Source organism: Mytilus edulis, chromosome 10 (genome assembly GCF_963676685.1).
Source record: "Mytilus edulis chromosome 10, xbMytEdul2.2, whole genome shotgun sequence".
Lineage (NCBI taxonomy): Eukaryota > Metazoa > Mollusca > Bivalvia > Mytilida > Mytilidae > Mytilus > Mytilus edulis.
In genome coordinates this window covers 84,347,161-84,360,819 of record NC_092353.1, presented here as the reverse complement: position 1 = coordinate 84,360,819, position 13,659 = coordinate 84,347,161, and the positions used below count along the sequence as shown (strand labels likewise).

At 31.1% G+C, this 13,659-nt stretch overlaps 3 protein-coding genes across 3 annotated transcripts; 2 read left to right on the top strand and 1 right to left on the bottom strand.

Moving 5' to 3' along the window:
- Nucleotides 1-5: 5 nt before the first annotated feature.
- Nucleotides 6-836, top strand: LOC139493066 (ankyrin repeat domain-containing protein 50-like). Its single transcript, XM_071281208.1, has one exon. It carries the CDS (start codon nucleotides 6-8, stop codon nucleotides 834-836), a length of 831 nt encoding a protein of 276 aa, XP_071137309.1.
- Nucleotides 837-902: 66 nt separating this feature from the next.
- On the top strand, nucleotides 903-1,220 carry LOC139493065 (scaffold protein ILK-like). Its single transcript, XM_071281207.1, has one exon. The coding sequence runs from the start codon at nucleotides 903-905 to the stop codon at nucleotides 1,218-1,220; it is 318 nt and encodes a 105-aa protein (XP_071137308.1).
- A 6,016-nt stretch (nucleotides 1,221-7,236) lies between these two features.
- Nucleotides 7,237-10,439, bottom strand: LOC139492559 (centrosomal protein of 162 kDa-like). Its single transcript, XM_071280712.1, has 3 exons — nucleotides 10,259-10,439; nucleotides 9,273-9,380; nucleotides 7,237-7,355 (listed from the first exon to the last, which is right to left on the bottom strand). Exons 1-3 carry the CDS (start codon nucleotides 10,427-10,429, stop codon nucleotides 7,329-7,331), a joined length of 306 nt encoding a protein of 101 aa, XP_071136813.1. The 5' UTR covers nucleotides 10,430-10,439; the 3' UTR covers nucleotides 7,237-7,328.
- Between the last annotated feature and the right edge of the window lie 3,220 nt (nucleotides 10,440-13,659).

The following is a 13,659-nucleotide window of genomic DNA, read 5'->3' as shown; positions in this document are numbered from 1 at the left end:
TTCAGATGTTAATAAACAATAAGGCTGACATTAATAAGTGTGATGATGAAGAAGTATCACCTCTGTACATTGTTAGTCAGGAAGGACATACTGAAGTAGTTCAGATGTTTATAATCAATAAGGCAGACATTAATAAGTGTAGAGATACTGATGGAGTATCACCTCTGTACATTGCTTGTCATGAAGGACATACTGAAGTAGTTCAGATGTTGATAAACAATAATGCAGACATTAATAAGTGTGATGATGAAGAGGTATCACCTCTGTACATTGCTTGTCAGGACGGACATACTGAAGTAGTTCAGATGTTAATAAACAATAAGGCTGACTTTAATAAGTGTGATGATGAAGAAGTATCACCTCTGTACATTGCTTGTCTTGAAGGACATACTGAAGTAGTTCAGATGTTTATAAACAATAAGGCAGACATAAATAAGTGTGATGATGAAGAGGTATCACCTCTGTACATTGCTAGTCAGGAAGGACATACTGAAGTAGTTCAGATGTTTATAAACAATAAGGTAGACATTAATAAGTATAGAGATACTGATGGAGTATCACCTCTGTACATTGCTTGTCATGAAGGACATACTGAAGTAGTTCAGATGTTGATAAACAATAAGGCAGACATTTATAAGTGTGATGATGAAGAGGTATCACCTCTGTACATTGCTTGTCAGGACGGACATACTGAAGTAGTTCAGATGTTAATAAAAAATAAGGCTGACATTAATAAGTGTGATGATGAAGAAGTATCACCTCTGTACATTGCTTGTCATGAAGGACATACTGAAGTAGTTCAGATGTTGATAAACAATAAGGCAGACATTAATTAGTGTGATGATGAAGAGGTATCACCTCTGTACATTGCTTGTCAGGACGGACATACTGAAGTAATTCAGATGTTAATAAACAATAAGGCTGACATTAATAAGTGTGATGATGAAGAAGTATCACCTCTGTACATTGCTTGTCAGGAAGGACATACTGAAGTAGTTCAGATGTTTATAAACAATAAGGCAGACATTAATAAGCGTAGAGATACTGATAGAGAATCACCTCTGTACATTGCTTGTTGGAAAGGGCATACTGAAGTATTTCAGATGTTAATGAATAATAAGGCAGACATTAATAAGTGTACAGAAAATAGAGAATCTTCCATATTTATAGCATGTTATAAAGGCCATGCAGAAATTGTTGATTTTTTTATTGAAACATAAAGCAGACTGTTACCGGAAATGGAGAGGACTTACACCATTAGCTATTACTAGAAGAGAAAACCATACAAATATTGTACATTTATTGGAAAGATGGAACAATAATATTAATTATTATGCATAGCAGTAGTTTAAAAATTAATCAGTCACGAGTACTACTTGTACAAGTAATCTTTATTTATTTGAAGTAAATAAAATATACTTCTTTAAGTTAATTATAATGTTTGAATAATCTCCCCTAAATTTTCTAAAAAATTACTTGTATAAGTAAATTTTTTTTTCAATCCCACAAATATTCTCAAGTTTTGAGATGAAAATCATGCCTTTAACAATTTTTCTCAGGTTAGCTCATAATTTTTGATAACAGTTCAATGTTTCATCTCATTAATTCAACATAGTGAAAGTACTTTTATTGGTGGGGTATCAATTTTCGTAGTTTTCGTGGATGACTTTATCCACGAATTTAATTGTCCAACGAAATAAAATAACCATTGTCCAAATCAAGACATGGAAAGATCCCCATGAAGGTTTGACTACTGATATGACTGATCTAGAAAATATATTGAATAACCTCGAATCTGAGAATACTTTAATAGCAGTCACAGCACTATAACTGCATGCAGGATTATACCAATTTAATATTAAATAACCTAAACTGTACAACTTTTGACTTTTAATTCTCATAAAAAAACAATCGATGAAAGTCAGATTTCCGGTATTGATTAGCATATATGCTAGTATGATAAAGTGTTCATTTTATATTCTCATATTTCTCGTACATATGGGAAATAATTATTTCATGCTGGGCTTGATTTAGAATTTTTGACAATTCAAGATACAATTATAGCATTTGTTTATGATACTGATTTCTTTAGGTGACATGTTTATGGCCTAATTAACACCTTTGATGGTCCTTAATCTGTTGATCACTTTATCTTGGGTTAATTAGTGTTGTCACTACGATTTACACGAGTCAATGTTTACTTTGCAATTTCCTTCAATCCAGACTATTTGTAACCTTCGTTTCTAAAGGCTTTAATTTTTCAATTTTTATTTAAGAAAACTAAAATTCACGAATTTAAAAACCCACGAACATGTAAATATTGCTCAAACCACGAACATTGATACCCACGAATTAAAATACTTTCACAGCAGTTATTGCACACGATCAATCAAACGACATTGATTGTCTCTGGTTTATTCAGTCTTTTTTCAGGCATCAACATCCTGCATGTAATCTTGAAATAGTATCGTTTTCTTCTTAAACTAGAGGCTCCAAGGAGCCTGTGTCGCTCACCTGATATTTCTGTTTACAATTGATGCATGAAATAATGCAACACTTATACTTTTGCTTTAGTTTCAGAGATATAAGCCAAAAACTGCAGTTTACCCTTATGTTCTATTTTTAGCCTTGTTGACCATGTTTGTTGGCAGGGGGGGTCATTAGACACATGTTTAGCTCACCTGGCCCGACATGGCTAAAAATAGAACATAGGGGTAAAATGCAGTTTATGACTTATATATCTGAAACTAAAGCCTTTAAATCAAATCTGACATGGGATAAACATTTTCATCAGGTTAAGATTCCAAAATTGGTTTCCGTTCCCTAACTTGAGTTTGTCTCAACCAAATGTTATGAAACTTATACACAATGCTTATTACCACAAAACACAGATCGAGGGAATTTTGGTAGCGTCACTCTAACCGTTCTAGAGTGATGCCCCTTTATAAATGGAAAAATTGCATAATTCTTATTTCCCGTTCTCTAACTTAAGTTTGCCTAAACCAAATGTAATAAAACTTATACACAATGCTTATTACCAAAAAATAAAGATCAAGTTTGAATTATTTTTTTTTTTGGGGGGGGGGGGGTCACTTTAGCCATTCTCGAGTTATGCCCTTTATTAATGGAAAGAAATGCAAAATTTTTAGTTTCCGTTCTCTAACTTAAGTTGCCTCAACCAAATGTTATGAAACTTGTACACAATGCTTTTTACCACAAAACAAAGATAAGGTTGAATTTTGGTGGCGTCACTTTAATCTTAAGACGAAAGATACCAAAGGGACAGTCAAACTCATAAAAACAAATCTAAAACAAACTGACAACTTCATGGCTAAAAATGAAAAAGACAAACAGACAAACAAAAGAAAAGAAGACATAACACAACATAGAAAACCAAAGAATAAACAGCACGAACCCTATACACAATACTTATTACCACAAAACTCAGATTAAGGACAAATTTGGGTAGCGTCACTATTATTGTTCTTGAGTTATGTCCTTTTATAATGTTGTATGCAAGCAGGGGCATCATCTGTGTCCATGGGGACACATTCTTCATTTATTTAAACTAGATACTCTATTGTTGATTGTGGCCAAGTTTGGTTAAATTTGGTCTAGTAGTTTCAGAGGAGAAGATTTTTGTAAAAGTTAACAGACGATGACGACGGACGCCAAGTGATGAGAAAGCTCACATCTGCATTCCTTTGTGAACATATGAAATCATTTTTAATATCTTTCAAACAAGAGGAGTAATTTACCTTGTAGACTTTCATCTTTATTATTTTGGCCGGCGAGAAAGGTATTGTTGTCAGTATTGTAATGATGTCCTATATCCCCAAATATAATAAGAGGAACAACAGTACACACTGCTTTACTTATCATGATCGATATTATGTAGAAAGTCATCCAGATGAAGGTTTTACTACCAATGGCAAATAGAATTCATTTTATCGATCATCCATGTTTAAGAAAACAAGGCCAAGATGAACCCTGCCAGAGAGACATGTATACCCTATAATAAATCAATACACCAGACACAGCTAACCTATCATTTATTGTATCTGATAAAACAGACCAAAACACAAAACATTGACAAATGAACCATGAAAATAAGTTCAAGGTAAAATGAAACCTTCCATTCTGAAATGTACACCTAACAATCATTTCATATACAAAATATAGTTGACCTTGTGCTTATAGTATCTGAGAAACAGACTTTATCACGTAACTTTTGACTTTGATCACTGATCAATGAAATAAGGTCGAGGTCAAATGAATCCTATCTGCCGGACATGTAAACCCTGCAAATTATATCATCCTATTACTCATAAGTGATAAATTCAAATGACAAAAACCATTAAATGTTGTTTTTTTCAAACCAGTGACTGAACTATGAAAATGAGGTCAAGGACAAAGGACATATGACAAATGGAAACTTCATAACATAGGGCATCTGTATAGGTAAGAACTGTACATATTAAAGAGCACATAAGGCAATTTTACATATGAATAATATTTCCAAGGGCATAACTCTTCTTAAAATTATTGATCGGCATTAATTTTCAAATTCGCTAAAACATTGTTGATATAAACCTATGATAAAAGTTTCATAAAACTCTGGCAATAATTGTACATGCGAGAGCGCTAACAAGACTGGACCGACAGAAGGACGCCCAGTATTTCCATGTCCCCTGCAACGTGTTACACAGGTGACAAAAAGGAATATATCTATCACTATGAATGTTCCGTTTGATGAGATAAATTTCATTTGAATATTTAGAAAATTCCTCATCATTTGCTGAGAACTTAACTAAATATATGCTTGTATTGTAAACAGTATCTATAACATTTCTATATGACCTAAAACCTTTTTCAGGGAAATGAAAAAAAAAATGGTTTTGGCATATTTAGTAATGAAACAGATTCCTTACAGACATTTGAAGTAAATAAGATAAATATCAAAAGGTCAAACCAAATTTCTCCTGAATCTATAAAAAAACAAATATATAATTGTAAATTTATTATAAAATTTTTGTCCATTTTATGTATATAATTTTAAACAATATGTAAAATTATGATAATGATAAATAAAATAAATTATTTAATAAAACTAAAACAAAACTAAGTATTTGACACAACTTTTGTAAGTCTTACAACATCATACAAAATCTTATCGAAGTAGAGCACATTGCATTCATTTCAAGAAGATCTTTAATTAAATAATTCTAGTACTGAAAAGGAGACATTTGTTAAGAAATGATCTCCTTTTAATTTAGTTGCATAAACATACGTTTTTGAAAATACAACATCATACGAAAGTATTCTTTACAAAAAAGTATTTTCAAAAATCTGGTACTTACAAATGGTAAACAAAGTAGATAACTTTTTAAAATAAGGAAAAAATCTAGACTGAGGTTCTAGAGGAAATAAAGAGGGAAACTAATCAAAAAAACTTATAAAGTTTGGTGGATGCTGTTTGAAAGAAGATCCATCCCTAATTTGTGTTGCCCTTTTACTGTAAAGTCTCTCAATACTCTTGAATACACCTTATATTAGAAAAGATTCTTGGCTTCATAAGATTTTGTAAAAAAAAGGGAAAAGTATGAAAGAAGACCTGACCCATATTCAATATACACTGTTAAATTTGTTCTTGTCAAGTCAAAGAAATCTCCCAGTATTATGTTCTTGCAAATACAATTCCAGATCAGCGTGTTACACTGATTAGAAAATAAATTTATATGTTTAAGTAAAAAGTTGATGTTCAAAATAAAACTGACCAGGGAAAAAATATAAAGATTTCAGTAAAATGTAGCATGAATCAGTCAGCATTAACTGATCAATTTTACATCGAAAGATAACAATATCAAAATTTTTGTTTTACACAATAACATTAAATGAGGTATGTTAACAGTTATAAAACAAATTTTTCATGGAACACAAAACAACACATGTGACAAACAGAATGCACCACATCGTTAAATTGTGTAGACATTTTATAATTGATGGTATTACAACAGCAACATTTTCATAATTCTGAACAAAAAGTTGAAGACATTGCTCTAATAATTGACAAAAACATTTTAGAAATCTATGCAAATTCAGAACATTCTAAAATAATTTGTTTGTCTTTTCAAACAACAGATCATAAGAAATTGACCCACTATGATAGTTAAACAATAAAGAATTCCAATTATAGAAAGTTTCTTTTTCCCTAAGGTACCACAGACTAAAATATCTCAAAAATATAAAGGACGGAATATTAATACAAATTTTAAATTAATAAAACTACTGCTATGACACTGCTGCACTGACAGGTATAACAACTCCTTAATTGTGGAGTAATTTTAACACATCTAATATGGAATCTAATTCTGTTCTAAATCTTTGAATTTCACTATTTTTAGAATCAACAATTCCTTTCCATTTAATTGCTTCCTGGTCCATTTCCACAGAAGCTGTGTGTTTGGCATTTTTAATAATTTTTTGTTTTTGGTTTTCTAAACTGACATTCTGTATCTGCAGTATAGAGAGCTGTTCGGAATTTAAATGTGATTTATTTAACTTGATATAGGAAGATGTGGTGTGAGTGCCAATGAGACATCTCTCCATAAAAATAACAATTTAAAAAGTAAACCATTATAGGTTAAAGTACGGCCTTCAACACGGAGCCTTGGCTCACACCGAACAACAAGCTATTAAGGGCCCCAAAATTACTAGTGTAAAACCATTCAAACGGGAAAACCAACGGTCTAATCTATATAAACAAAACGAGAAACGAGAAACACGTATATATTACATAAACAAACGACAACTACTGTACATCAGATTCCTGACTTAGGACAGGTGCAAACATTTGCAGCGGGATTAAACGTTTTAATGGATCCAAACCTTCTCCCTTTTTCTGAAACAATAGCATAACATCACAACAAAGAAAAACATACGATAAAATATCAATTGGCAGACTTAACTCAATCAAAATCTTGTCTTTTAAATGTTTTATCATCACCTGAAAAAAAGAATTTTATAATCATCTATTTTAATAATTTACTGTTTTATTCATCAAATGTGCAAGCCATTACCTCACAAAGATGAATATTTTTTTTTATAAAATTATAAAACAGAAAAGAAGGTTAAGATTACTTTGACCTATAGTTGATTACTTTTAAATCATTGTGACTTGGATGGAGAGCTGTCTCATAGGCATTCATACCACATCTTCTTATCTAATGAACTCTTACCTATTGAGCATCTGTTTTTGATTGTAACTCTGCCATTCTAGAAGCAGAATGTTGTAAAGCGTTGTCAGCCAAAAATTTCTGTAGCTCCCTCTAGTGTGAAGATCTTAGTACACCAATCTATGAAAAGGTAAATTTCAAGACATTTTTATTGATAACTATATATAAAACACATAGCTCAATTTTGATTGGTGATTGGATGACAGTTTAACGTCATGTGACAAAAACATGCATTTACTGGACAGGATTATGTTAGGGTGATATTTCTATCGAGTTTTCTTACTGTTGATTTTTATTTGTAAATAATCAATTTGCTTTAGTCAAGAATTTTAGTTTATTGAAGGACCTTTTGTCTGATTTTAAAAATATGCTTTATGTCCTTTCTTTGGTTTGGTTGTTGTCATTTTGGCACATTTCCTATTTCCATTTTCAATTTTATTCAAACTAAAAATATATTATTTGCTCTCGCCATGATTTTTGTGCTAATGAGGCGAAAAGCAACCAACATTCAATCAATCATGTTACTGCGATATGAGACTGAGTATACCAGACAGACAAACTGAACCTGATTTTTAACTTGCTATTTCCCAACAGGAAAACTTGTCACCCTACCCTTACAAATTATTATGAATCAGTCTTTGCTCTTCCTAATGATTTACAGTCTTTATATTGATCAAGGCAAAACTCAAACTCAAGGCAAAAAGGCTACTACATTTGTTTTATCACAAAATATTTAACCTAACAGAAAGGTTATATCAAGGAGAACAAAATAAATATTTACCTTCACAATAACTTTATTTCAATGAGATGCTGATTTAACTTTTGTCTATTCAAGTTATCTCAGCATGCAATTTATCTTTTTCACAAAAAATTACAATAACAAATCCCTTAAGGGCATACGATACAGTTTTGATCATGTATTTATAAGTTCGTGAAAATTTGCATATCGTCTATTTTTTACCTGATTAAATCAAATATGTTATAAAAAATTTACCTTCATGTGCTACTTTTTGAGTAAAATGAGGTCGAAATTTTGTATATTTGCTCAAAATTCAGATTTGTGGACATAACTTCTTTTTCGAAAGAAAGACATAACTTTTTTGTTATAAAAGATAAACAAAAACTGTTTTTTGTTAAATAATCGGTAATTTCTGTATTTTATAAGCACCCTGAAAAATTATGCATATTTTATTCAGAAATAACTCATATTTATCAAATGTTCATGAATTGAGGAATATACGTCATTTTTGGCTGCATGTTTATCAAAATTAAAATAAAATCCTATATTAACAGTTTTATAAAATTTGGGTCACATAATCACCCTGCAAAATGAAACAAATTGCTGTTTTGAAAAATAGGGGTCCATGAACTCGTTTTCAAATTAAATCAGTTTGAATGATAAAAATCAGACGAAAAAGGCATCTTTTCCCGATATGTCACAGTTTGACGTCGCGAAAATAACAATTTACGTTAGCAACGTCATTACCTCCCCTGTAACTGTATCGTATGCCCTTAAGGAACTCAAATTTATTCACCCATTCCAAATCTCAGCATACATTGTTTAAAAGTCAATCTTTCAACAGTGTAGCATCGTTGACAATATAATAGAATTTGAAGCGACTGTGATACAAGTGAGAGGTTTAGCTAGCTATAAAACCAGGTTCAATTTACCATTTTCTACATAAGAAAATGCCTGTACTAAGTTAGGAATATGACAGATGTTATCCATTTGTTTGATTTGTTTGAACTTTTGATTTTGATGTTTGATTTGGGACTTTCTTTTTTGAATTTTCCTCAGAGTTGAGTATTTTTGTGTTTTTACTTTTTTTTATATTTTTATTAAACAATTTTACAATTAAAGCATACATGTGACTAGCCTCCTTTTAAGTTCCTCAATATAGTGAAAATAAATAGATAGCCTAACAATTCATTGTAATTATTAACACACCCTCTGCATTTTCTCAACCAAATTCCTAAATCCCATAGATACTTATAATAACTCATTCTAATAAAACTACCAAATGTATGTACAAGTACCTGTTCTTCATATTTTTCTCTTGTTTTACGATTCTTATCTTCAAAATGAGCCTGATATTTCTGTAATTCAATCCTATGTGTATCTACCTCTAGCTGTAGTTCATCAACCTAATAAAATAAAACTTAAACATATATTACCTGAAGCTATTCATTCTGTTACTTAGTAATAGTAATGTTCCTTCAACTAAATGAAGGAAGCAAGATTTATTTTTTTAAATGGAATGTGGGCAGCAAGTGTTTTTTGCCTTGAACAGAGTGAGGACATCAAGAGTAATTTCCCTTGAACTGAGTGAGAAGTCATAGAAGTAACTCTGTACTCTCTAATTCTATAAAAAATTCGTATATTTCAATGAATCAGCTTTTTAAATAAGCATTTTAAGTTACAACTTACAACTCCGGTAAGCGCCATGTGTCACATAGGACGCTTATTAAATGATCATTTTAAGTATTATTTATTAAGAGTCATTCTATCAGATACCAACTGATTTCTATCAAAAGACGTCAAGATGTATTGGTGATTATTAGGGACTTTAGTTGATTGTATGATTGATAACTGCTGTTTATCCAATGGCAAATATTAGGCCAAAAAAATTATATGTCTGTTTATGGTTACATACTTAAAAAAAAAAATAGGGTAGGTAGGTAAGTATTTCCATTTTTTTTTTTTTTTAAATTATATTTTTTGTGACATGGTTTTGAGTCATACAGTTTTGTCTTGTTGTGGTTCCAGTTGATCATGGGCTCAGTTTACATGTAATTTTAATAAATGGATTATTTTCCTTTGTTATTAGTTTGGGGGGGGGGAGGAATTGGCGGCAAAATGTTTATTTCTTCACACGAGTCACGAATTTCCTAAAAATCATATTAATGATGGTCAACATTGGGATATCGATGTATCAGGCAACACTACCTTCACTTTTGACACAAGTTCAGTTTATTTTTCACTTTACAATATCATACATAAAGGCTCAGAGAGTAAATCCTACCTTTGATTTTAACACTTCATTTTCTTTTATCACATCAGATATATGAGTTCTATCAGTAAATGTTTCTGGTTCATATTGTTTTTCATTGACTCTGTCTGTAAATCCGTTCATTTCAGATAAAACTTCTGTTTCATCTTCATCCATCTGTCTCCTCTTTCCTTTACCTTTCATCTTCTTATTTTTATCTAACAATATAAATGCATAGTTGAATGTTGGACTCTAGGTGTATTCTGGGTTTTTTCGGTTGTTGGGTTGCTAACAGAGATAAGGCCTATGCATTGTATCACATATCATCCATATTGGAGTAATATCTATAACTATTTTAAAAAGATGTAAAATGAAACAATCTAAAGAACATTTATATTCTAAATAAATTAACAAAACAAAACTTGACCTAATCAGTTGATTTGTTAGGCTAAAGACAAACAGTACTATCTATATATAAACAAATACAAAATATGCACAATGCACAACCTCTCCCTCCCCCTTTTAAAACATATTAATATAAAATAAAATAATCACATACTCTTTCAAATGGAAGGCTGGCTAACTCTTTAACTCTTGCAAATGTTAGAGTGAATGTTCCCAATGTTAAGAAGAAAAAGCATGATATAAAGACACACAGTAGTTTAGCTGACAAAAGATTGAACAAAAGATTGAACAAAAGAAGCCCATTAGAATACCATAATAAGGTGGACAAGCCATTGAAAAAATTCAATAGAAAGAAAATAAAGTTTTTTAAAACAGTTATCCTTTAAAAACTTTTGGTTGGGTAAAATAAACTTAGCTCTCCACCTTGATTGTAAATATTTGTTTTTTAATCATCATAGTAGAAACAATATTTGTTTAAAAACAGGTACATCCTAAGAGTACAGTTTAATACTATACATTTCATATTTACTGTATCATTGTAAAACCATTTACAAGATACAAATGTTTTTCCTCCCTAAGCCTCTCAATTGATACTGTAAGTTGTGAAGGTCATGGTTGTTACTCTTAATCTCTGCACGAAAAACTTTAACTTGGTTCTTTAGATCTGCCTCTTGATGAGGTTTTAAAAGACAATTAAGCACAAACATAAGAAACGTAATTTTCATAAATATTTAATTTCTCTGGAGGTGCACTTGATAAGTAAGGAAAGCAATAACATTTTAACAGGAAACCAAATAGTCGAGTATAATTGGTATTTGATACTTGGTACTACCGAGTGTTACTCGAGTACGTATGAATAGGCATGTTAAAAGAAGAAACAATATTGGTAAAAAGTTTTATGATCTTTATGAAGCTTGTTTGTTAAGAAGAGACCTTAGCTATTCATACATTTGATTTTTATTTAAATCCGTTTTCATCAGTGTATGAACAGATGACGTGACATTTTTTTTGTTTGGTCTGTGTCACTATATTTTAAACTTTGAGAGATAAAAGTTAATGTTAGTTATAATCTATGAATTATCTGCATTCAGTAACACTGTATCAGCCTACAATGATTTTTGATTACGGTATGATGATAATGCATGACCTTACAAAATCTCGTATAGATGACGTATAGTTTGATAAGTCAAATTATTTTTATTATTATTGACACACAAAATGGGATACGTAAGTAAACTTCTTGCTATTCAGTATTTATTTTACTCATTATTGAAGGCTATTCAGTAACCTTTAAATTTAAGACAATATTTATTGAATACATAGTACGTATTTACTATGTTCTGTTTCACGGTAAGCATGGTTAATAAAATTGTTCTAAAAAGATTAGGTTAGGTGCTAGAATTTTTGTCCTAATCGATGCTGGACATCTTTTAAATAATAGTAGAAGACAAAAAAGATTAATTGTTCCGATTTTTCTTTAAAAGAGTAAAAAGAAAGTTGAACTGTTTTAAATCAAAGTTCAATGACATGCAACTATTAAATTTCTGCTTATGCACATTCTTTTGGGGCATCTTATACGTAACTAGAGGCTCTCAAGAGCCTGTGTCGCTCACCTTGGTCTTGTGCATATTAAACAATGGACACGGATAAATTCATGACATAATTGTGTTTTGGTGATAGTGATGTGTTTGTAGATCTTACTTTACTGAACATTCTTGTTGCTACAATTATCTCTATCTATAATGAACTTGGCCCAGTAATTACAGTGGAAAATATTTTCTAAAAATTAACAAAAATTTATGAAAAATAACTCCTTAAGGGGTCAATTGACTATTTTGGTCATGTAAAACTTATTTGTAGATCTTATTTTGCTGAACGTTATTGCTGTATACAGTTTATCTCTATCTATAATAATATTCAAGATAATAACAAAAAACGGCAAAATTTCCTTAAAATTACCAATTCAGGACAGTAACCTAACAACGGGTTATCCGATCCATGTGAAAACATCAGGGCAGATAGATCTTTACCTGATAAACAATTAAACCCTGTCAGATTTTCTCTTAATGCTTTGGTTTTTGAGTTATAAGCCAAAAACTGCAGTTTACCCCTATGTTCTATTATTAGCCGTGGCAGCCATTTTGGTTGATTGGCCAGGTCACGTCACACATTTTTTAAACAAGTTACCCCAATGATGACTGTGGCCAAGTTTAGTTTAATTTGGTCCAGTAGTTTCAGAGAAGAAGATTTTTGTAAAAGATTACTAAGGTTTACGAAAAAATGGTTAAAAATTGACTATAAAGGGCAATAACTCCTAAACGGATCAACTGACCATTTTGGTCATGCTGACTTATTTGTAAATCTTACTTTGCTGAACATTATTGCTGTTTACAGTTTATCTCTATCTATAATAATATTCAAGATAATAACCAAAAACAGCAAAATTTCCTTAAAATTACCAATTCAGGGGCAGCAACCAAACAACAGGTTGTCCGATTCATCTGAAAATTTCAGGACAGATAGATCTTGACCTGATAAACACTTTTACCACATGTCAGATTTGCTCTAAATGCTTTGGTTTTTGAGTTATAAGCCAAAAACTGCATTTTACCCCTATGTTCTATTTTTAGCCATGGCGGCCATCTTGGTTGGTTGACCGGGTCACGCCACACATTTTTAAAACTAGATATCCCAAAGATGATTGTGGCCAAGTTTGGATTAATTTGGCCATGTAGTTTCAGAGGAGAAGATTTTTGTAAAAGATTACTAAGATTTAGGAAAAATGATTAAAAATTGACTATAAAGGTCAATAACTCCTTAAGGGGTCAACTGACCATTTTGGTCATGTTGACTTATTTGTAAATCTTACTTTGCTGAACATAATTGCTGTTTACAGTTTATCTCTATCTATAATAATATTCAAGATAATAGCCAAAAACAGCAAAAATTACCTAAAATTACCAGTTCAGGGGCAGCAACCCAAAAACGGGTTGTCGGATTCATCTGAAAATTTGAGGGCAGATAGATCT